Source organism: Crocodylus siamensis, chromosome 7, assembly GCF_052110815.1.
Source record: "Crocodylus siamensis isolate JL-2025a chromosome 7, ASM5211081v1, whole genome shotgun sequence".
Lineage (NCBI taxonomy): Eukaryota > Metazoa > Chordata > Crocodylia > Crocodylidae > Crocodylus > Crocodylus siamensis.
Genome location: NC_143401.1, coordinates 96,810,217 through 96,833,805, shown reverse-complemented (window position 1 = coordinate 96,833,805; position 23,589 = coordinate 96,810,217). Strand labels below are relative to the sequence as shown.

The 23,589-nt window shown below is 63.2% G+C and overlaps 2 protein-coding genes across 9 annotated transcripts in view; one reads left to right on the top strand and one right to left on the bottom strand.

Annotated features, from left to right (window-relative positions):
- Positions 1-65: 65 nt before the first annotated feature.
- MRPL43 (mitochondrial ribosomal protein L43) lies at positions 66-2,032 on the top strand. Its single transcript, XM_090057509.1, has 3 exons — positions 66-246; positions 959-1,065; positions 1,782-2,032. The coding sequence occupies exons 1-3, from the start codon at positions 116-118 to the stop codon at positions 2,015-2,017; spliced, it is 474 nt and encodes a 157-aa protein (XP_089913635.1). The 5' UTR covers positions 66-115; the 3' UTR covers positions 2,018-2,032.
- Positions 2,033-3,938: 1,906 nt separating this feature from the next.
- SEMA4G (semaphorin 4G) overlaps positions 3,939-23,589 on the bottom strand; it is a 35,889-nt gene continuing 16,238 nt past the window's right edge. For 7 of the 8 annotated variants that reach the window (XM_090057499.1, XM_090057500.1, XM_090057494.1 and 4 more), the window contains exons 2-16: positions 13,856-14,093; positions 10,358-10,506; positions 10,125-10,187; positions 9,938-10,036; positions 9,667-9,760; positions 9,407-9,520; positions 8,814-8,980; positions 8,569-8,738; positions 7,764-7,908; positions 7,378-7,600; positions 6,956-7,071; positions 6,660-6,814; positions 5,931-5,992; positions 4,573-5,613; positions 3,939-4,255 (exon numbers count right to left, since the gene is read on the bottom strand). In XM_090057499.1, coding sequence (XP_089913625.1) covers positions 4,808-5,613; positions 5,931-5,992; positions 6,660-6,814; positions 6,956-7,071; positions 7,378-7,600; positions 7,764-7,908; positions 8,569-8,738; positions 8,814-8,980; positions 9,407-9,520; positions 9,667-9,760; positions 9,938-10,036; positions 10,125-10,187; positions 10,358-10,506; positions 13,856-13,982 — 2,490 coding nt within the window. In that variant the 5' untranslated portion in view covers positions 13,983-14,093 and the 3' untranslated portion in view covers positions 3,939-4,255; positions 4,573-4,807. Of the gene's footprint in view, positions 4,256-4,572; positions 5,614-5,930; positions 5,993-6,659; positions 6,815-6,955; positions 7,072-7,377; positions 7,601-7,763; positions 7,909-8,568; positions 8,739-8,813; positions 8,981-9,406; positions 9,521-9,666; positions 9,761-9,937; positions 10,037-10,124; positions 10,188-10,357; positions 10,507-13,855; positions 14,094-17,121; positions 17,143-23,589 lie in introns of those variants that run through there. The other variant, XM_090057501.1, reaches the window with a different exon arrangement.

Genomic DNA, 23,589 nt, shown 5'->3' with positions numbered 1-23,589 from the left:
TCCGGGTGAGGTGGAGGAAGTGTGGTGGGACAACCCCAGAAGCACAAGTGCCTCGTACCACTTCCGGGCCGGGCCGAGGGGAGTGCTTCCGGGTGGAGGTGGAAGTGGCGCTGCCATGACGGGTCGGGGGACGTCGAGCCGCTTCCTCGCCAGCGTCCTGCGCAACGGGCTGGGCCGCTACGTCTGCCAGCTGCAGCGCCTCAGCCTCGTCTTCAGCCCGGCCTCGCCCAGCTCGCGCGGCGCCAGGTACGCGGGACCCACGTGACCCTTCCCCCCTTCTCTGTCCGGGGGCACGTGACCCCAGACGTCACGGGGCGCTGGTGCTAGGTGACACATGACCCTTGACCTCAAGCATGGAGGACCGCATGTGACCCCTGACCTCGTGCCCTTTGACCTTCTCCCAGCAGCATGGATGGATGTGGGGGGGGGCACTTGGCCCCTGACCCCCCCCACAGGGACCCGGGTGTGCGCCCCCTGACCCCACGCCTCGTGATCTCTGCTGGGAGCCCTGAGTTCGGAGTGGGGGTGATGGGACCGGTGCTCTTTTGGCCCCTGTGCCGCCTCCGGGAGATGCAGTTGGGGCTGCCCTCAGGCCGAGCTTCGGGGGTGGGGGGCGAAGGACCCGTCGGGGGCCAGCCCAGCAGTGGGGAGGGAGCTGTGTCCACCCCCTGCCCCTCAGACCAGCACACGTTGCAAACGGGGGTCAGCAGCTTCCTACCAGGGCTTGTCCCAGCTCACTGAGTAGGAGACGGGAAGTGGAGGAAGAGCCCAGCATCCGCCCCGAGCTGCTGCTGGGGGGGAAATGTGATGACTTGGCCCTTCTAGACGAGTGCCCCCTGCTTGCAGGGGCGAGCTCGAGGCGTCCTGCCCGCTGCCCCTCCTGGCCCTGCGGAGCAGGGAGCTCCCTCGGCCCTTCTTGGAGCAGCGTCGGAGCCCCCCGATCCTCCCCTTCCCCCAGGGACTACGTGGAAGAAAAGGTGGTGGATTTTGCCAGAAGCAACCCGGGCATCGTGGTGTACGTGAACCCCAAGGACTGCCGAGGCCCCACCGTGGTGGCTGAGTATTGTGAGTAGGCACCATGCCGCTGCCACGTTCAACGGGGGGAAGAGGGAGAGGGAGAGCCCTATCGCTGCGTTGCTCACATGGTCCCGAAAATAGGTGCTGCTCCCCTGAGCCCCAGATGAAAGGCTCCAGACCTAGATGCAAACCCGGCTGAGCTGGAGCTCACTTGTCATGGGCAGCGGCTTTTCCTCCCTCAAGCTCAGAGACTTGGCATCAGGGAGAAGGTGGGGGGATCAGCACAAGCAACTGCAGAGCCAGGCAGGTCTGTAGCTAGAAAAGATTGAGGTCTCCCCCAGATGTGCAGAGCTGACAGTGCCGGGGGAGTGCGATGGCCCTGACTCCAGCACCTGGGACAGATCTGAGCTTGCAATACTGCAGCTGGGCAGCCAGGGGTGCTGCCAGCCCACGGAGGCTCTCCTCTGAGTGCAGCGGGGGTGGGGGGGACAAGCAACCACCCACTGAGGGGGCTTCCAGGGAACCTGGGGCTTCGGTCTCCTGCCACATGGAGGCACTTCCCTGGCTGCGGGCAGCGAGACCAGGCCACATCTAGCAGCTCCTGGGGAGAAAGGTTACCTGCACCTGGCATGGTCCCAAGGGAGGAGGCATCCCCTGCTGCACCTAGGGTCCCCCAGCCCCATGTGAGCTCCCAAAGCCTGCAGGGTGGGGGCCGTGCAGGGGCTGGAGCCAGACTGACAGCCAGGCACTCCTTGTTCTGGCAGTGAACGGCACCGTGCGGGAGGAGTCCATCGCCAACCGGACGGTTGAGGATATCGCCCAGCTCATCTGCAAGCTGGCCAACCAGTCCGGGCTGGAGATCATCCGCATCCGCAAGCCTTTCCACACCAACCACCCCAGCATCCAGGGCCAGTGGCACCCCTTCACCAACAAGCCCAGCGGGCTAGGCCTGCAGACCCTGCACCGGGTGAACCAGCCAGGCTTCCCACCCCCGGAATAAACCACGCAGTACGGGGCTGGACTCCATGTATGCGTGTGTGGGAAGTGGGGTCCCATGGTCTGATCAGGAGGGTAGGGGGTGGCATCAGTCTCTGGCCTCAGTGCCTGCCAGAGGGGGAGATCTAGTCCAGCCCTTCATGCCCTGGGTGTATGTGCCACCTGCTCTCCAGCCCTTCCACCACTTTGGGTGGGAAGGGGAGAGCCTGGCCCCAGGCCACCCAGCCAGTCAGCAGCCGCAGAGGACTGGCCTGCCTGGCACCTGCTGGGCTGCACCCCAGAGCCAGCTGCATATTGGGGCCAGGGAACATCTCTTGCTGAGAGAGGGGGCACGCTGGGTGCCCTAGGGTAGTGCCTGCTCTTTCCTTTCTAGCTCTCACTGTCTGTGACATCTCATCTTCTTCCTCCCGCCTCCTCCAGAGTCTCAGGGTTTGCCCCCCACCCTACACTCCAGCGCCACAGAGGCACAGCCTAGTACCATCCCAGGGGGCTGGGCTTGGCTGGGGGCAGGCAGCCCCCACAGCCTGTCTGAGCCATTTAGGACAGGAGGTAGTGAAATACTCCAACCCCCCATAAATCCCCTGGACAGGCAGGGCCCTCAGCACTGGACAGAACACCTGGGTTTGCCCCTGTGCCCCACTAGGGAGGGGGCAGGTTTCCCTGCCTCAGGCCAGCCAGGTACCAGCAAGAAAAGCTGGGCCCAGCTAAGTCCCAAGCACCTGCCTTAGCACCTGGCATCCTTTGTTGCCCTAATTGACCCCTGGCACGAAGGGACCCAGTTCCCCTACCCACTGTGGGCACAGCCTGGCCTACCAGCTCCCCACCTCTTCCTGGGACCTAGCTGGCACTGGGCAAACTCCCAGAGGCAACAAGTTCCAGGGCTCTTCCAGTCCCTGGCCACCGGAACAACCTTCCCCACTGGGCTTCACAGTCCCTGCCCCAGTGCCCAGGGGGTTGGAGAGCAGCCCAGGGCAGGTAGCTGCAGCCCTGGTGACCTGGCAGAGGGGGGTGGGGGCCCCCCAGGGGCTCCTTGCCCAGCTGTCCTTCCCCCTGCATTCCCTGGAGCTGAGTGACTCCTACCCACACCTTGTGATTTCCACACACCCCCTCAGCTGGGGGTGCCCATCATGCCCCTTGGGCCCTCACCAACTACTTAACAGCTGGAGCCCGAGCCCAGGCCCAGCCACCTGCTCCCACTCAGCCCATTTTTAGCAGCCCTGAAGACAAGGGTTGCATCCAGATTGGGCTGTCCCGTTAACCGCATCCCTGCCAGCCCCCAGTGTGGCCTGGAGACTTCATCTTGCCCTCGCAGGAAGAGTTGCTGGTTTGCCCTTTGCCAGTGATACCACCCCCACCCTGGCCTTCACTGTGGTTCCTTCATCTACAGCACCTGGCGCTCATCTCCACAGTGATGGGCAGGACCCATAGGCGCAGAAAACAAGGAGAGGCTGCAAACATGGTGAGGGGAGGGAGAAGCCAGGGCACCCACCTGGTGCACGGGCAGGGGGAAGCCTTGAGAGGCAGCAGCAAGATAGTGCTTCTTGGGCATGGAGGGCTGCCAGGAGGGGCAGACATGGAATTGCCAGTGCAGGCCTGAGCTGGGGACACAGTGATGGCCTGCTAGGAGACCCCAGCACAGACCAGACGCGAGCCAGGGACCCCTGTTGCTCTACCTGGGCTCTACGCAGGGGCTGACACAGGGCTTCACCTGAGACCCCAGCCCAGAGCCCCCAGCAGACCCCACCTGAAGTGAGAGAAGCCCTGAGCCCCCAGGGAAGGGCTGCCTGTCCCAACCCACCGCAGAGGCCTGTTAACCCTTCACACACTGGCTGGGCACGGCCTTGGCCCTGCAGCGACTCTGAGACCTCCCCAGCCCGCTCCTGGCGGCCGGGCCGAGTCAGAGCAAGTGACGCTGGCTGGTCCAGACACATCCGCATTTATTGCTGACGAGGGGACGGGGCCTGCTGGGTCCCCCGAGGATGCCTGCTGGCCCCAGCCCCCTCCTGCACCCGCAGACCGTGGCATGGCCCCCTCCCCTCCCACAGGCCCCCGTCCCAGGCAGGGCCCTGACAGCTCAGGGCAGGGAGCGAGCGGCACCGCGCTGGGCAGGAGGGTCCCACGCTGCAGCCCCTCGGCACCGTCCTCTCTTCGGGCTCCGTCCCCGCGCCCACCAGGGCCTCCGCACTCAGGGTCCAGGCCTTGCTGGTCCATGGAGGCGGCCGGCTCGCAACCCAGCACCAGCCTGCAGGGAGATGAGGCAGTAAGTGTCGGAGGGGGCAGTGCTTCGCTCCCTGTCCCAAATATGCCAGTACTATCCCCCCCAGCAGGGTAATTTGTGGGGCAGAAGCCACGTGGGACCTTTTCCCCACCAGGATTTGATCCCATGGCAGACTGACCCCCAAGGGCCTGGAGCACACTACCCTGGGATAAGAGCAGCCATATGGCAGCTACCCCAGAGGAACTCACTGGGGGTTTAGCCACTCCTGCCTCCCCGAGGGCACTGAATAGCAGCACTGTGCTCACCCCACTTACCTCCCCCACGCCCATGGCTCTACCCACCTCTGCTCAGCCGAGCCGCCTCCCGGCTCTCCTGCAGCTTGGCAGCCCCGGCCTGGGTCCCAGCTCCGGCCCCAGCACGGTCACCCCCTCCCCATGGGTCCTCTCCCACTGTCCACCAGCCGCCCCGGGCTTGTAGAGAGCAACTCAAGTCTCCTTGGTGTCCAGCGACCGGTCTGGGAACGCCCCGGGGGGCAGCGGGGGCCAGCGCCTGAGCCAGTAGGGGCCTGGGGGGCCCCTAGACGGAGCTCTCGTCCGGCTTCTCCACCAGCTGCGAGTGCTTGCGCTTCTCCAGGATCTTGCTGAGCTCCTCGGCGAAGGAGCTGGGGCACAGGGGCGCAGCGGTGCTGGGCTCGTCCTGCTGCCGCAGCAGCATGTAGCTGTTGCCATTCATCTTGCGCAGGACGCTGGGCAGCGCCGACAGCCCGTTGGGCGTCTCGGTGGGCGGCAGGGGCGGCGGAGGTGGCGGGGGCGCGGGTGGCGGCGCCTCGCCTGGGATGATCTGCAAGCAGCCATCGTCCCTCACCGCGTCCCGGCTCTTGGCCAGGCAGCCGGCCGACACCGTCTGCAGCTCCACCGTGGCTGCTCGTGGGTCGCCCAGCACGTACTTGCCGCGGCGGCGCTGGAGGCAAGCCACGTAGAGCAGCACAGTGCTGAGCACGAGGCAGAGCCCACCCAGCACGGTGATGGCCGCGATGTAGAGGAAGCGCGGGTCAGGCAAGGCCTGGCCGGCGGCACGGGGCACGAGGGGTGCTGAGGGCAACGGCGGGGGCAAGACCGGCGCAGGCAGCACGGCCAGGGCGTAGGCAGCCAGCAGTGAGTGCAGCCCGTTCTCCTCGGCGTAGCAGGCGTAGTCCCCACTGTGCTCGGGCAGGGTGCCCGTCACCAGCAGCCCGTCCACGCCCACACGGAAGTGGGCGCCTGGTGTGGCCACCACGGACCCGTTCACCCGCCACACGGCCCGTGCCAAGTTAGAGGGCTGGTCACAGGGCAGCAGCACGTCGTCCCCACGCAGCACCTTCCGCGTCTTCCACGCCGCCGTGGCTGCGGGGAGAGCAGTGGGGGTCAGGGTCGCCTCGTGGGATGGGAAGACCCTGGCTGGGACTCGGGAGGTGCTGTGGGGCGGGAAGCCCACCTGCTGCCCCAGAGCTGCTCTCTGAAGCTGGCTGAGGTCCCGGAGGCACTCAGATGCCTGGGTTCCCCGAGGTCACAACCTGCTCCATGACCTTGGCCCAGGTGTGAGGCTGGTGGGGCACAGGGCAGGGAGCAGGCCCGGGGGGCCAGGGCAGCAGTGGGGGAGCACGGCTGGGGTGGGCAGGGGCACCCACAGGGCAAGAGCCCAACCCCAGGACAAGCCTCACCCGGATTGGAGTCGTTCCCGCAGCCCTCGTTGCCGCGCTGCATGTCTTGCACCAGCTGCGCCCTGCGGGACACAAGGGCCTGCATCAGCCCCATGTGGCAGGCACAGGCCCCGTAGACACGCACCTGTGGGGGGGCACACACATGTACACATGCCATACACCCACACAGACACACACACACCTGTGCATGCACATGCCTGCCTGTGCACATGCAAGCAGACACATATATGCATGCACATTTGCATGCCCATGTACAAACACATGCCCATACATATGCATGCCCACACATGCATGTGTGTGGAGACACCTGGATGCCCACACCTACATGTGCACACACGCAAGCCCACACACCCGTACGCACGTGCATGCCCACACATACAAGTAAACATATGCCCAAAGACATAGCTGCACACACATTACACATGCCTGTGCACATACACATGCCCACATACTCATAGGCACATACATGCACATGCACCAAGCCACACACGAGCGACCCCAACGCACCAGCCCCAAGTAGGGGGCTGACAAACGTGCCGTGCCCGCCCCCGGCCCCAACAGGAAGCCCCCCTGGGATGAGATGAGAGTTGATGCTCCAGGCCAACACTCCCCACCCCCGGCCCCGGGACCAGGGCATCCACGGGCCTCCAGCTGGCCGCCCAAGGGGGCTGCAGGTCGGGAGCGAGGGGCACCATTCCAGGAGACCACCCCCCCCCCCATACCCGGTACCTGTGGGGGGCACCATCCAGGCCGGCGCAGCGGGCACCGTCCCAGGCGCAGTACGGGTCCCGGGCCAGGACGCAGTCGTAGCAGGAGCTGTAGCGGGCGCAGGCAGCCAGGGGCAGCTGCACAACACCGCCAGCCGCCCCCACGTACACACTCCGCTGCAGGCACAGGCAGGTGCCCGTCAGCGCAGCCACCGGCCCCCAGGCCCCTGGCACCGGGGGGCTGAGAGCCCAGACTCCTGGGCTCTTTTGGGATAGGAGGGACTCCCCCCTCCTCGGACTGCTCCTGCTGCCCCTCACCTGGGCCTTGGAGATCACCAGGTTCTCCACGGGCTGCGGGTCCTTGAAGACCTGGAGCTCCTCGATGATGTGGACGCCGGAGCCCACGACCACGGCCCGGTGCAACCAGCCGTCACCTGGCGGGAGGCAAACCAGGGCTGGTCGGGGTGGGCCAGGGTCACATGGGGGGGAGCGTTTAACCCTTTGCGCCAGGCCCCGAGCCAAAGGTGGGTGCCCCCCGGCAGCCCCAGGCATCCCAGCCGCTGCCAAAGACAGAGCAGAATGGACCAGGGTCGCGGGGCTGGGGGCAAGGCAGTGAAACCGGGGTGGGCAGGAGCTCCATGCCTGAAGAGAGGGGCAGGGGGCTGCAGGTTGGGAGTGAGGGGCACCGGCATGTCCGAGGAGGGGCCTCGGGGTCCCCAGGGGCCGCCCCTCCGTCTCACCGGTGCCCAGGAAGAGCACGTCGTAGAGGCGCCCGTCCAGCGCGAGCACGCGGTCAGCGGCCACGTGGGTGTAGCGCGCGCCCTTCTTGAGCAGCAGCGGGGCACCGCCGGCTGGCCCCACCTCCTCCCACACCAGCGGGTGAAGCTTCACGAAGTCCAGCACCACGTTGGGCAGGTCCTGCGAGGAGTTGAAGCCGCCGCGGCGCACCCGGGCCGTGATGCACTGCGCAGACGAGGCCGGGGCCACGGGTCAGCCAGGGAGCGGCCTGCGGCCCTGAGGCCACCGCTTCCGCCGGAAGCTAACGGCCCCTACTAACAGCAGCCTGGGCCGGGCTCGGGAGCCCCCCAGACCCGCCGTGCCCACCCGCAGCCTGGCAGTCACTTACGGCGCCAGGCCGGGGCTCGGGCACCTCCCCCTCGTAGCGGGCCCACTTGCGGGCGGCGTCCTGGTATTCCATGTAGGGCCCGTCGAAGGCCCGCTGCAGCACCGAGAGGTCGTAGCGGCACACGGCCGACACCTCCATGCTGCGCCTGGAACACAGCCGCGGGTCAGGGGCCGGTTCCGCACGCCCCGGTACTGTCTACACCAGGGCTCGGGAAGCCAGGAGGCAACAGCGAGCTCCCAGCCCCCGGCTTGGGGGATGCACAGGGCTGGGGGGGTCCCCAGGGCTGCAGTGTCCTGCAGCTCCGTGCCTCTCAGTTGCCTGTAGGGCATGGAGCAGCTCCCTGCTCTAACCACTAGGCTCAAGTCCTCACTGCTGTCCCTTTAATTTAACCCCACATCGCCCCACACTCAAGGGGCTCCCCAAATCTGGGGAGAGGGGAGGCTTTCTTTAACGAGTGTGCCAGCTAACGAGCGTCTCCATGGAAACGCCCTCCTCCCGGGGCCCAGGCTGGCACAGATGCCACGGCGCTAAAAATACTGGTGCCCCTGCCGCGCGGCTATAGACAGAGGCGGGCTAATTAGCCGGGGAACAATTCATTCACACCGACAGGAAATGCCACTTCCTCCTTCTCCTGCCAAGGGGCTGCGGGCCAGGGGTGCCCGGGCAGTGCCAGCCGCCCCAGCCGGGCCAGCGGGTCCTGCTGGTTCTGGGTCTGGCTGCCACCCCGCCACAGCGTTTGCCCTCCAGGCTACGGCGAAACCCCACGTCCGGCTCCTGCCGGCCGCAGCCCCCAGCCCGCGCTCACCATTGCGGCGCCAGCGTGAAGGCGGCGTAGAAGACGGTGCTGGGCCAGGCGCTGCCGTCCAGGCTGCAGACGCTCTGCAGGAGCTCGTAGTAGGGCACGTAGCAGGCCAGCCGCGCCTTCAGGAACGTGGTCCACTTGCGCTGGAGGATCTTCTGGCCGCCCACGTCCCCCTGCGGCAGGAGAGCCGAGCCGTGAGCCCGTGCCCAGCTCAGTCCCCGGGACAGGGAGGAGGAGGGGGGGCTCACCTTGCACACCCGAGCCACCCGGGCGACGCGGGCGGCCTGGCCCTTGCTGAAGAGCGCGGCGCCCTCCTCGCCCGCCCGCTCCGTGAAGAAGAAGTAGATCTTGTCGTCGTCGCCCACGGGACTGCGCTCGCTCTCCCGCACCAGCGCCGAGGCCACGAACTCGGCATCTGCGCCCAGCGGCGGGGGTCAGCAGCCGTGTGCAGGGCGGGGGGCAGGAGGGGAAGGGGTCTCAGCTCCCACCACCAGGCTCTGACCCCAGCAGGGCACAGCCTGCTCCTCCATGCCTCGGTTTCCCTCAAAGGATCGATCTCAGCATACACGGACGCCTCTGAGTGGAGCAGACCCCGTCTCCCCCAGGTGAGGCCTGAAAGGGTCTGTCTAGGCATGACCTTTGACCCGGGGTCCATAGGACCCCTGAGGGCAGCGTGTTCCTCCCGCGCCCACCTGCACGGGGAGGGGGCCAGGCACGCATCAGGACCAAGGTCATGCTAATCCCACCCGCTCCATGTACAGCCCTCCCGGCTCGCGAGAGGCGAGTGGCTCTGCACCCCCCAGAAGTGGGCGCAGCGTGGCGGGGGCCGGGGAGCACTCACCGTCCAGCCAGTGCAAGGGGGACTCCTCGGTCTTGAGCGGGCGCTGGTGGAGGTTGCGGCGGACGTCGGGCAGGCTGCGAAACTCGTAGCGCGTGGCCGTGTAGAGCCCACCGTCTGCCGCCGGTGGGGGAACCGTGAGCACCCACGCACGCCCCTACCCGCACCCCCAGATCCCCCGGGCACCCGCCACCTCTCCACCTGGCATGCAGCCACGATGCCCGGGGTGTTTGCGGGCCCCCACCCAGGTGCCCAGGGCTTACCCACGATGAGGCCAGTGTAGCCGCGGGCAGGGTCGTACGGGCACTTCTCCTTGCCCTCCTCCAAGAGCCCCGGCAGCACAAACCGGTCGGCGTCCTGCAGAGGGAAGGGGGCAGAGGGAGGTTATTCGGGCCAAGACCGGGGTGCGCGTGGAGGGGGAGGTGAGCTGCCCCCATCCCAGCCGGGGACTCGGTCCCATAAGGATATACAATAAGGGGCGTCACAGCTGGGTCAGAGCCCGGTCCATCCTGCCCAGCGCCCTGCGGCACTCACGATGGCGGCGCAGAGCGGGTGGAAGGCGTACGTGCCGCAGGCGTACAGGTGGGTGCCGTTCAGCCGCTGCAGGAACCGCACGTGGTTGAAGCACTCGGTCTGCGAGAGGGAGGCACGGGGTCACGGCAGGGGAACCCGGGCACCGCAGCCCCCATCCCCGCCGCGGCCCCTGCCCCGTGCCAAGCACCTTGTTGTTCTTGCCCTTCTTGAGGCAGTCGGCCCGCTTCTCCGGGGACGCTTCCCACTGGATCTGCGCGGACAAAGGGCAGCGTGACCGAGAAGGCAGGAGCCGTCCCACCCCCGCCCTGCCGCCCCGTGAAAGCCCCTTCTCTGCCGAGACGAGCATCCACGACCAGGGCTGGGACCCCCGGGAACCAGGCAGCTGCCACCCTGCGCCCGCCGCGGCCGAGGGATCCTCACCGTGCGGTGCGAGCCATCGCCGATGGCGCTGGCGTTGAGGGCGAAGACGGCGCCGCGGGCGCCCACGTAGAGGATGCCCCGTTCGTCCTCCAGCAGCAGCGTGGTGTAGTTGTGGGCGCCGGCGCCGAAGCGCTCGACGTGGGAGAGCTCTGCGGGGAGAGAAGCGGGAGAGTTAGGACACGCACACACATACACACATGCATGTGCACAGATGCCCACACACACGTGCATGTGCGCACCCACACACATACATCCATGAATATACACGAACAGGCACACACATACACACACATAAGGCCATGCGCGCACCCACACACGCACATACACGTGCGTGCACACATGTGCGTAAACACGTGCACACATACGCACACCCATGCGTGCACACATGTTCCCATGCCCACGCACACACCCCTGCCACCCCGTAACAGTTTGTCCCGTCCATCCCCTTATATGTTGGCAACAGGGGCTCTGTGGCCTGTACCATGAACACTCCTCCCGCACCGACACAGCCTAAACCCACTTCTGGGGGGTAAGCGTCAGCCCCACCAACCCCGCCGGGGGCCGGGGAGGCAGGACTGGGGAGGACAGGCTGGAAGACCGAGGGTGACCGAGTCTGGAGAAGAGAAGGTGACGGGGGATTTGATCGCGGTCACCAGATCCCCCGGAGAGGATGGAAACGGGCTGTTCCCTGTGGCCACAGGGGACAGGACTAGGAGCAATGGCCCCCAGCTGCAGCAGGGGAAACTGAGGCTGGAGACGAGGAGGAACCTCCTGGGAACGGCAGAGAGACGGCAGCGGGAGCATCACGCGGACACGGGAGCCTTCACGTTGGCTCACGTGCCGCTGTCAGGCCATTCCCGGGGACCAGTTCGAGGGCGAGTCGTCCCACCGGGGTTGGCCCTGGTCCAACCAGCCTGGAGGTCCAAACTGTCGGTGAATCTAGCACCGCTTCTGACCAAAGCAGATGTCCTTGTCCTGGGTCCTGGGGTCTGCCCAGGGCAAAATGTGGCGTGAGCTGACACCCAAGCAAGTCACAGAGTAATGAAGGGAGAGAGAGGACGAGCCGGGCCTGGCCTCAGCTCTGACACCGCCTGCCTCTCACCATGGACAGGTCACTTCACTCAGCCTCGGGGGTCCCTTCCCGCCCCGGGAGCAGGGGCCGGCGGAGAAACCACAGCAAGTTTTGTAAGAAATCTGCTTTCGCTCCTCCCCAGCCGTGCTGCCCAAAACACCCCCCGGCCTTTCCACGTCCCGCCCGGCGAATGCACCGAAACGCCCCGCAATGAACCCGATACGGCACAAAGGTCATTTCTTGCTGCCAAAACATTTTCTAAGCGGGGTCTATTAATTTTTCCCGCTGAGAAAAAAAGCTCCCCAGCTCCGGTGAGGAAGATCAACGGCTTGTAACGCGGCTCTCCCTGGCATTGCGGCGAAGGGGGCAAACGAGGGGATGCTTTGGAGGGTCCTAATTGCTTTCCAGCTGGCTTGGCAGGGAGTTTTCCCCAACTATTAAAATCTCTCTGTGGATGCGGGAGCTGTTCACACCCCTGTCCTTGTGCCAAGGAAAAGGAGCTCCCTGGGGTGGGCTGCAGGGAGGGGACCCCTCGTGAACCCCATCCGAGCAAGGCGTGATGGCCGGGACCACCTGTAGCAGGGTGCACAGCCCCCCGGAGGGCCAAGACTGGGCCCTTGCCTGCCTCCCCCCCACATACGTGCTCCCCTTCTTGCCAACAGACCCGTGTTTTCCCCCCTCCCTCCACGGCTCGCAGCCAGGGAGATAATGGGCCCCTGGGGCGACGGCAGTGGCTTCTTGGCACAAGGACCCTCCTTCCCAGAGAAAAAAAGACCACCGCAGAGGCCACGGCGTGGGAACGGCAGCTGGGCCGGGGCCAGCGGGCGTCCGCGGAAAGCAGCCGGCCAACAAAGAGCCCGGGGGACAAAGGGGGAAGCTGCCCGAGGGGCCCCGCCAGGCTTTGCCGGGGCAGGAGGAGCCCGTCCGGTCTGGGGCGAGGGGCCGGGGGCTGCCTGCGAGGGGCCGGACAGGAGACCTGCCGGACAGGACACGAGATAGCACCACGGGGTCGACAGCCGGCCAGCTGCGTGGGCATCCCGGGGCCCCAGATGCAGGGAGAGCAGAGGACAGCTGGAAGCCAAGGGGCACCGGACAGGTGCCTGCGATGCCTGCAGCATCTCCCCCGCCTCCGGCCTCCCTCCTCGAGACGGACCGTGTCCCCGGCGGCCCCCAGCGCTGCCCCACGGGCTCCGATCCCACGTCCCAGCCAGATCCCACCCGCTCGCTGCATCCTGGACGCGGTCCCGGGACCGGCCCCTGGAACGAATGTGCTGGCACGGGGGCCTGGGAACTGGGGGGGGGCCAGCCCACCCCCCTCCAGCTGGGGACTGCTCCCCTCCTCTCGAGGAGACGCTGGCAGCCACGTCCCGGGCCTCAGCGCTTTGTCCCCAGAGCAGAGCTGGTTTTGCAACCCCGGCGGGCGGGAGCACGGGTGCACAAGGGAGGTGGCAAGCAAGGCTGGGGGGGGGGTTAGCCCCAATACTGCTCGGCCTCCGCCGGCTCACTCCGGGAGCCTCTCCCCGGTCTCCCGGACGGATCTGGAAGGAGAGACCACGAGCAGATGCTGGAGCGATGGGGTTACGGGTCCGGGGGCACTGCCAACGCAGGGCACGTGTCCATGCTACCAGCTGGATCCCGCTGGCCTCAGGGACCGCGGGGGCAGCGGGGTGAGGCCAGCTCCATGGCTAGCCATGCCCGGGCGCCAAGCCCAGCCCGGGGCTGACGGGCAGCCCAAGGCAGCATCAGCTGCCGGAGACCCGAGCCCGCAGGATTAACTCTGGTTAGAAGACGCCCGAGCTTTTTGACCGGGGCAAGGGGTCTCAGGGTGCGAGGGAGGCAGAGGCTGCAGGGGGAAACGATGCCCTGATTGGAAACCCCTGGCCGTGGCAATGCCAGCCCCCGTCTTTACAGCATACTGCAAGGATCAGCTCCTCCGGGCAGAGCTCAGCCACGCTGCCGGCCGCCTTCCCCCGGAGCCAGCGGGGGACGGGGAAGACTGAGACCCCCCCCCCCGCGATCCAGCGCTGCCACCCTGGGCTGATCCCCGAGCCACCAGCCAGCCCTGCCCCCACGCACACGGATGCTTTTAAGGGATGCCCAAGGCTTTCCGAGAGGGCGTCGAACCCTCCTGCCCTGCCCCATCCAAACCCGCCCAGACAAACCCAGCATCTAAACTCTTTGTAAGATGACCGTCAACCCTGACACAGCCGCCGGCATCGCACCCGACCCTGCCGCGGGGAAAGCCGGGGCCTTCAGCTGCCACCGTCTCGCTCCTAGAAAAGCTCGATCATAAATGCTCCAGAGACCCAGGCGCTGCGGGCTCTGTGGCCACCACCGACCGCCCCGTGCCGGGGAGACCGGCTACACGCGTGCCAGGACGCTCCCCGATGAGTTTATCTCCGAGACAATCGCGAGACCTTCGTTACCTTTGTAGGTGACGGTCAGCCTCGGCGTGGCATCCAAGTCCGGGACAGAGCGCCGAGAGGGGTAGCCCACGCCCACGGCCACGGCAGCAGACAGGGCCAGCAGGAGATGGGCTGCGTGTCTTCTCATCCTCCTCGGGGGACCACGATGGCAGCCTCGCGGACGCAAAGCCAGTGTCCGAGCAGACGGGGACGGTCCCGCTGGCTCCTCGGGGTCTCACGGCGCCCCGCAATCGCGGCCCTGCAATGCAGAACAGAAGGGAAACTGAGGCAGCGTGGCAATGCTGCGCGACACGCAGAGCCGGGACGGCACCAAGAAGCGCGGCCTGCTCCCCACACCGGCCCCTGCCCCTGCCCCGCTCCTTCCCCCCACTCCCAAGCACCGCTTAGTTGCAAAAGCAGAGATGACAGGAAGCTGCAGCAGGAATCGGGCTCCCGCGACCCCCGGAAACCTGCTCTTCTCATCAGGCCCCGGGCACATGCACGGCTCCCAGAGAACCGGCGGGAGCCGCGGGGCAGGGGCAGGGGCAGGGGCAGGGGCAGGGGCAGGGGCGAGGCTCTGCATCCCTCTCGCACGCCGCTCTCCGCGGCTCCTCTCGACACCCTCCAGTGCAAGCAGCCCACGGTCAGAGCCCCAAAGGAAGACATTAATGTCACTTCCTCCTGGGAGTAGTTACATCACTTCCTTCCTCCTGGAAGCTATTGCATCACTTCCTTCCCCCTGGAGGAAGGAAGTGATGCGATAGCTCCCAGGAGGAAGTGATGTTAATGTTTTCCTGGAAGAAGGAAGTGACGGAATGCATCTCCAAAGGAAACGATGTATTAACTGCCAGGAAGAAGGAAGTAATGCAATTGCTTCCAGAAGGAAGGTAGTGACATAGTAGTTCCCAGGAGGAAGTGATGCCATAGCTTCCAAGAGGAAGGAAGTGATGTCATAGTTCCCAGGAGAATGTGATGTGATAGTCGGGTACAGCAGCCCACCCTCCCCCCCGCCGAGCGGCCGAGCTGCAGGGGTCACCGGGCATCCCCGAGCCTCCAGCAGGGGACCTGCTGGGATCTGCCCCTGATCCTGCTCCCCCTCCCAGGCATCGCCCCTGCTCCCAGGATGCAGGGGGGCCGCGGCCGCCGCCACCCTGCTGCCGCCGGGGGGTCGTGGGCGCTGCAGAGAGCCCAGAACAGGCCGTGCCCCCGCTGCAGAGGAAGGCAAACCCCCCCAAGTCCACACCAGTCTGAACAGGGGAGAAGTCCCTTCCTGCCCCAGTGCACCGTGGGGCTGAACCTGAGCACAGGGGCAAGACTCCCCAGCCACGACCCTGTGGGGTGGGTGCTGGCAGGAGCATTGGCGCAGCCCAGCCCCAGCCCCAGCACCTCTGGGAGAGGCTTAAAACCCCCCAAGTGCTTGGTGACCCACAGCTGGAAGCCGGGACAGGGACTCACGACGGGCTGCTCCGTGCCAGGAAACCCAAGGAATTTGCTGAGCGGGGAACACCATCGCAGCAGCCACGAGCAGCCACCGCACCGCTGCCACCCACCCACCAGCCTTCCTCCGGCGAGGACCAGCTGCCTCTGCCCACGCGCCAGTTGGTGCCAGCTCCCTGGCACGGCCCACCATGCTGGCAGGCCCCACAGGCTGCCGGCGGGCTCCGGGGACCACCCGGCACCCCGTGCACGGGGGTGGATGTTTGCAAACTGGAGCCCGCGTGCTCGAACCGTGCAAACATTGATGCAACCGTGGGGCCGACTCTCCCGGGTTGGGGGAGCAATGCCACACTGGAGCCGAATAGGCAGAGCCAGGCGCGCAGGGTGCAGCGGCGGTGTGGGGAGGAGAAGGGAACAAGGCCCAAGCCAAAGCCATGCTCCCTCGTGACCCGGGGTGGGAACGTGGGGCCCGTCCGCCATGCTGGCTGCTCTCAAAGCTTTCTAGTGCAATGTGAACGTTGCACGTGCAGCTCCCTGGCATGCTGGGCAAAGGCGGCGGGAGACGGGCCACGGGGCCAGCTACAGAGAGGTAGACGCGGGTTTCCAGCAAGCACATCCGACCGGACCTCCGCCAGCTGCCCGGAGACAGCGTCCCCCTGCCTGAGGCCTGGCAGGGAGGAGACGAGGTCTCTGCAAAATCCGGGCTACAACTTTTCCGTCCTTCCTTTGCTTGGGGCCGCTTTCTCTCCCGGTGCGGAGAAAGGAGGACGTGGTCCCACGGGAAGAGTTGATCGCAGTCTCCTGCCGGAGCTGCTGGAGGGGGAGGAAGGAGGGAGCGAGCCAGCGGCGCTCCAAAGCCGGGAACAAAAGGGCTCTTCTGGCCGTGGCTTTTCACCTAAAAAGGAAGGGAAGGAAGAGGAGCGCGGGTGGCCACGCTCGGCTGGCCCGAGGCTGAGCAAGACGCAGGGAGCTCGGGACGTCAGCGCTGTCCGCTCCGGGGGGAGAGCCCAACCGAGCGTTGGCAGCGTTATCAGGCCAAGAAATCGGTAGAAGCCAAGGGTGAGGGAGGCAGGCCGCGCACACACACATACACATGCACACACATAGGCACACGCACATACCCATGCATGTGTCTATATATACACACACACACACACACACACCCCTATATACATGCACCACACACACATAAATATGCACACGCACGCAAACATATGCGCACATATATATGCACATGCACACGTGCACACGCATACAAACACATGTGCATGCACACATATACATGCACACATACAAATACGTGCACACACACATGCATATGAACAAATATACACACGCGCGCACACATATACATACACACGCACACACACACGCACATGTATATAAGTATATACATATGCAGACATGCAAACACATACATATGTGCACGCACACAAATGCACAACAGAGGCACATGCACATGTCCAGCCCAAGGCGAATCCCTGATGCGGGGACACAACCTAACCCTGAGGAACCTCAGCCTGCCAAGTAGGTCAGACCCTGGCTCCCCATCAGGCCCTTCTGCCATTTGCTCTGCAATGCTTCCTTCCACCCCACCAGCTTCCCTCCCTACCGCTCTTGGGCAGGGGTCTCAGGGGCCAGGCACTGAAGCTCCTTGCAGCTGCTCTAGCAAACCACCCGGACGCCAGTGAATCCAAGTCAAAGCCTTGGAAGAGCGGAGGAAGAGACACGCAGATGACAGGTTAATAAGTAGGGTTTCTGGGGGGGGGGGGGTGACACTCAGCAGAGACCTCCAGAGAGCACCCGCTGCCCCTTGAACATATCCAAGGAGCTGCCTAGTGAAACTCTACCTTGAAATGCTCACGGAGGAATGAGCAGAAGGCAACTCCCCAGTCGCTTGTGGATGGAGATTCCAGCCAGGGCTGGGGCATGCAGGAAAGAAAAGAGGTGGGGGGCCAAAAAATGCAGCCAGAACTTCAGCAAAAGCTAAAATCCAGGGCCAGTGTCCGCAGGGAGAGGAAAACCGGGGCGGAAAATGGAGCATGTGGAGAATCGCTTTTCTGGCTGCCGGGCTCCAAAAGCAGCGCCAGATGTTTTCCATTTCCCTACCTCGTCCAACAGCCCCCCACGAGATGGATGCCCCCTTGCAGGAGACAGCATCCGTTTCCACGGCGGCTCTGTCTGGCACGGTCTCCCCGTCCCCCCCACCATTAACATGCTGCTCCCGATAACGGGAGCGTCGCATCTTTGCAGCGGTCACGGGCGCAGAGATGGGGGGGGAGGGGGGGTGTCTCACGATGAAAGGAGCTGCTGGAAGCAGCTGGGAAGCCGGGGGCTTCAAGAGAGGGTCGAGGACGCCGGGAAAGCAAGGCCTAATGAAGAGCAGAAGGCAAGCGGAAGCGCCAGGCCACGTGCCTGCTGTCCCTGGCGTTCTCCCGCTGCCCTTGAACTCCTCTTTCACAAGCTGTCACGGGCATGATTGCCGCCATCTCCAGCAAGTCCTGCTCCCTGGGTCTGGCTCAAAATCAGCAACACGCCGGCAGTCCGCTCTGTATCCGGCTGAGCTGGCCAGATCTCCTACCCCACGGACGGAGGCTGCAATGGAGATCATGAGCTGATGGGGCCAGGGGAAGCCCGTTCCCAGCCTCCCACGAGGATCAGCTTATGCCTCTGATGTGAACGTTTAGCAAGCCAGGAGAAAGGAAACCTGAACCGCTGGCCGCAACAAGGGTTGGGCAACTGGAAAATCCTGGTTAACTCGCTGACCGGCAGGGACTGGTCACTGGCTGCCAGGGTGACACCGCCAGTTTCCAGTGCCGCTTGCTGGTCGGAGGCTTCCCAAAGGGGCTGATCCATACCCCAGCCGTATTGATTTCCAGTGCTCTGAAGAGCTTGCTGGTTTGCTACCATCTTTTCTCTACATACAACACGCATGTTTTCCCCCCAGAATAAGGCCACACTAGGCAGGGAAGCTGATTTTCTGCACAGGATAGAAGCACCCTTGCTTTGATTCCTGCCCCACAATACAGTAGCTGTGGCATTGCTATCCAGGCAGCCAAGGGAGTCAATTGACTTAATGACCCATTGTTCTTTGCTCCAAAGGGGTTAACAATCATCTTTCCTTTTAACCATCTTGATGTTCCACTAAAGAAGAGAAGAGTACCTTTCTCGGGGCAATTTTGCTGCCTGCTAGCTGCTCCTGGTCTCTCCTGTTTCACAGCCCTGGAGACTCTTTAGCTCTTTTCAGAACCATAGATCTACCCATGCAGGCCAGTCCTCAGCAGCACCTAGCGTTTCAGCATTAGTTAAGCAGGAAAGGGAGGGTGAATGAGCTGAGCTGAAGAGGCGGCCATAACTCTGGGAAAGTCTTTTTTTTTCTTCCTCTGCCTCCCCAGACACAGGATCACATCCCAGCCTCACTACCTCGAAAGAGCAGCCTCTTAGCAGGTGAACTTAGCCCCTAGCACCGTGCTAGCTCACTCACAGTACCCACTCCCCGACCCGCCAGGCCATGTCCCCCAACCCCTCTCCATTGCTCAAGCTGGCGCTGAAATGCCAAGGCCAAATCCTGACATTTCTCTTCGGTTATCCCTGCAACCTACAGCTGCTGCTTCTGTCCCCAAAGGCAGGATGAGCTGCATGAGAGACCAGTGCTTTTAAGCCCCGGCCAGGACAGGATGCAGGGGGGGTGCTGTTGGCAGCGCACAGCAAAGCCAAGATGAAATCATAGGGAAAGACAGCATCCCAGGATGGAGCACCAAGCAAGCAGATGCTGCGGCAAGCCTTTAAAGGGCCCCTTGTTCCTTGGCCAAGACCATCAAGGATGCACCGAGCATAGGAGCAGCACAGGAACCACCCGTGGCCTTGATCCCAGTGCCAGCCAGCACAGGCCAGACCACGCAGGACGTGGAAAGAGCGCCTCATGACTGGGTTTGTTCCCGGGACGAAGCTCTACCCAGGGACAGCGTCGCATGGTGGAGTTTGAGCCCGGCTCCGGGGACAGTGTCGCATGGCTGGGCCAGGGCTTTGCTGCTTGCATCAGCGGCAGGGGGTGTCCTGGGTGTTTGGAGGCCGAGAGCCAGGACTCGGCAAGCTCTGGGTGATGGCGCAGAGGCAGGACAGGGAAACCACAGGAGCCACAGCCGCTCGGAGAGACACGGCTGTCCATCCGGCAGCGGTCCTGGACAGCCGGTCGCATCCATGCCACCTCCAGAGGGCACGGCCTGGGGGGCACCAGCACAGGCCCGACCCTGCCCTTCTCAATCACCTGCCCAAATAGCTCGCTGATGGCTCAGATCCACTGCTGGAGCCTGGATGAAGTGCCACATGTTAACACGGCTTCTGGCTACATGCATGTAGCTGAGAGGCAGGAGATGCCTCCCCTGGGAGACGCACGCAGCCGAAGGGGCTGGGTACATGCACCAAGTGCCCGCAGCACTCGCTCTGTTCCTTTCGAGGTGCCCATAACCCAGCCAACCCCACCTGCCCCTGGCAGCTCCGGCGCCGGTAACGAGCCATTTTACAAGGCTCAGTCTGCCAAGGGACGCCTCCCGCACCCTGGCCTGCTTCCCCCTCTCGGCAAGAGCTTCAGTATCTTATGCATCGTCCGTGTGCCCGCCGGTCTCCTTGCAGGCCACAAAGTCGGGCTATCGAGCAAGCGAAGAGCATCTTAACACCAAGAAATAAAATCCGTGCTGTCCGCAGCGTGGCGTTTCCAACCAGTGCTCCCACATGCGAGGAAGGGAGGTATTAAGAGGCCATTATCCACTCCATACATCTCACGTCTTTTTATGACCGGCTTTTGCTTTTAAGCATCCCATTTAGGCTCTAATGAAGCCTCATCTCCCTTAAGCTGTTCAGCGCCAAGCCCGTCGCAGCCCGATCCACGCCAGCCAGAGCTGCCTGCTCGTTTGGAAGGGACTAATGAGAACAAAGAGATGGTCCAGTGCCTCTGAATAGAAAGCCACTTGATAAAGCCCCCGGTGCAGGTTTGTTTGCTTAGGATCTTGCATATACAAACCGAAATGCCTGGGCCCTCTGGAAAGCTGTTCAAACATGCTTACGGGCTGCAGACAGTTCCCGCAAGAGCAAATATTTCATCAGACATAGAGTGGGGGGGACAAAAAAAAACCCCAAGAGGAAATGAGTGGGGATGCTGGGCCGGGACAGGGAAGAGCTGGAGGGATGGGTTTTTGAGTGACACTCAAAGGAAGGATGGTTTTGCAACCTCTTCTTGGGATAACTTCCCAAGCAGCAGGATCCTAGAGAAGCCGGGCTGGAAGGGACTAGTCCAACCCCCTGCCCGAGGCAGGATCAGCCGCGTGCAAGCCAGCCCAGATGCATCCATCATGTAAACTCTTTGTAAAACTAACGTCAACCCTGACACAACACCAGATGTCACACCCGGCCCTGCCCCAGGGAAAGCCGGCGGGGGCTGCAGCCGCCAGCATCCTACTTCTATACAAGGTTGTTAGCGTACGCTCCCGGGATCCCAGGCAGAGGTCGGGCCCCTGCTGCAAAAGAAGGCAAAAAACCCTCGGTCCTGACCAGGGAGGAAGATGTCTTCCTGATCCCCAGTACAGCATTGGTCCGACTCCGAGCGCAGGGGCAAGACCCTGCAGGGTTGGTGCCCAGCCCCGTCACATCTCCAGCGCCTCTGGGGCAGGATTAACACCCCCTGACACGTGGTGCAGGAAGGGGGCAACCAGCACAGCTCAGAAACCTGGGACACCCACTGCAGAGCATGGGCATCGCTGCACCTAAATCATCCCCCACCAGTGCCTGTGCACCCTTTCCCTTAACACCCCCACCCCGTCCCTGGCGTCTCTCCCGGCTTTAGCAGTGAAGCAGCTTTTCCCGTGATCCGACCCAACCTTGCTTGGCCGCAACATCAAGCCACAGCTCCGCGTCCCATTCTCTGCAGCAAGAGAGAAAAGGTGTTTCCCCTCTTCTCGAGGGCAGCCCTTCAGGTAGGTGCCGACTGCTCTCAAGTCCCCTCTTCAGCGCCTTTTCCGCAAGCCGAACGTGCCCCGCTCCTCCAGCCTCTCCCCGCCTGACTTGCCGTCCAAGCCCTTGAACATTTTTGTCACTTGCAAACATCTGGCATTTTGCAGGTTGGCTTCCTAGCGGCAGAGGAACGACATTATTCTCATGGGCGCGCGCTAGTCCTGGAACAGAGGTGGTCGCAACAGCAATACAAGGACACCGCTCCAATACTAATGTCCTGTTATTCCCCAGGGAGCAGCATTGTCTGGAGTGAATTCACGAGGCGCCAGAGACCAAGGCAAAGAACAACTCCCCCCCCACCAGCTCACACCGTAACCTCTGACGAGCCCCAAGCCAAAACCCGTGCCAGCTCTGCCCAACGTGCCCGACAGGAAGGATTTGGGATGCTTACGTGATGGTGTCACCTGTCGACAAAGCCACTAAATGGTTCTGGTCACACTTCTCTTCCTAGCCATGGACTCAGTGGTGGGGGAAAGAGAGAGGCTTGTCCACGGGGGCAGCAATGAGAGCACGGAGAAATCACTGGATCCTAGAGCCACCTAGTCCAACCCCTGCCCCGTCCAAACCATCCCAGACAAATCCACTGAGCAAAACTACAGACACCCCTGACCCTGCCATGGGGAAAGCCGGGGAGAACAAAGGTTGCCTGCACTGTACACATCCAGCGGATAACAACGACTAAAACCCCATGGAGTCAATCCAGCTCCGAGCCTGTGCTCTCGCTGCTGCAACCATGTTCAAGTCGCGCAAAGGCATCTGCTGGGGGCAGCGAGATAACGAAATTGCTGCCCCCATGGAGAGGAGGAGAAAGCAGGCTGCAGTATTCCCCCCAAATCCCTCCAGCCTGCATCGACATGCCACGGAGAGGCACGTGATGCTCCCGGGCGTGGATGCGGGTCAAGGAGAGAAATGCACGGAGAAAGAGAATCGGGGGGAACGGCTCGGCAGCCATGGGAAGCCTCCTCAAATCGGTGCGCGCGAGTCGCCTTGTCAGCCGCTGCCTCTCTCCAGAAGTCACTAGCGAGAGCAGACAGCCTGCAGCAAGGCTTCAAGGCGCTGAAGAGCATTAAAAAATAATAGCAGTGGTCACAGTGAGAGCAACCGGGCCATGGACAACGCTGATGGCTGGCCAGGGAGCCCGGAGGTGATGGGCCCTGCTACACCTTCAAATTCAAGTTGGGTAGAAACCCGCTCCAGAGTTGTTACACATTTCCAAGCACTCACTTTACAGCCGGCTGCCTCTTTTTATAGCCATTTTTATCACATAATAATTACTTTGCACATGTGGCCTGTCTACATTTATTGCGCAATTCATCAGTTCAGTGTGTGATCGTTACTTTGCATGCATGGCCCATCCACATTTACTGCACGATTCACCAGCTCATTGTGGGATAATTACTTTGCATGTACAGCCCATCCACATTTATTGCGCAATTCATCAATTTAGCGTGTGATCATTACTTTGCAAGCGTGGCCTGTCTACATTTATTGCGCAATTCACTGGTTAATGGTATCATATATGTAACGTGTAGTAGGGACCTATGAGAAGGTCACTCTCCAAGCCATGGGCTTGCCCAAACTGGCTCAGCCCCAGGGTCCCTCCAGCCCTGGCCCCGGCACTGTGGCCAGCTGCCCCAGGAGAGGAAGACAACCCACTTCCCAAAGGGGGCAAAGGCACATCTGTGGCTTCCTCGCTCCGTGGCTCCAGTGTCAGAGGCCACAAAAGGACCCAGACCATCACGATGCTGCAGGCTTCCTGCACACCGGCGCAGCCTGGTGACATTGCCCCACGTCCGGCAGGGTCTCGCCGCCCTCCCCACCCACGCCCACGTGGTTCCAGTCCCCACTTCCATTGCTCCCAGTGGGACAGTGGCTGCAGCTTCCCCCGCCACCCTGGGCAATGGGCTCTGAGGCTCCCAGCATTTTGCTATGAGTAAGAGCAGAAAGAGCACAGGCACCAGCGGGGCACAGAGCTGACCTGGCCACCATGAAAAACCCAGCTAAAGCCTATAAAAAGCGTTGATCTACTGCCTTAAGAGGAGACCCAACATCCCAGAGCAGACCGAGCAGGAAGGAAACCCCACCAAGGGGTAGTTTGGCATGACATCCACTGGGTTTGCAGGACACAACCCAAAAGCGAGCCTCGAATGCAAGCCGGAGCTGGCACGACCCGGGCACCCTTTGACCCTTCAGTCTCCCTTTAGTCAATCGAGCCCAAGACTCTTCCTTGAGAGAAGTCTTCCTCCCCGTCTCCCACAGCAGACCCAGTTTTGTTTCTGGTTTCTGCTGAAATGGCTCTTGCCGTATTTCTC

Bases quoted from the DNA above. Each gene is read 5' to 3' on its own strand.
- MRPL43 (XM_090057509.1), top strand. From the start codon at position 116: ATGACGGGTCGGGGGACGTCGAGCCGCTTCCTCGCCAGCGTCCTGCGC. The intron at 247-958 runs GTACGCGGGACC...CCCTTCCCCCAG, and splicing joins CCCAGCTCGCGCGGCGCCAG to GGACTACGTGGAAGAAAAGG. The intron at 1,066-1,781 runs GTGAGTAGGCAC...TTGTTCTGGCAG, and splicing joins CACCGTGGTGGCTGAGTATT to TGAACGGCACCGTGCGGGAG.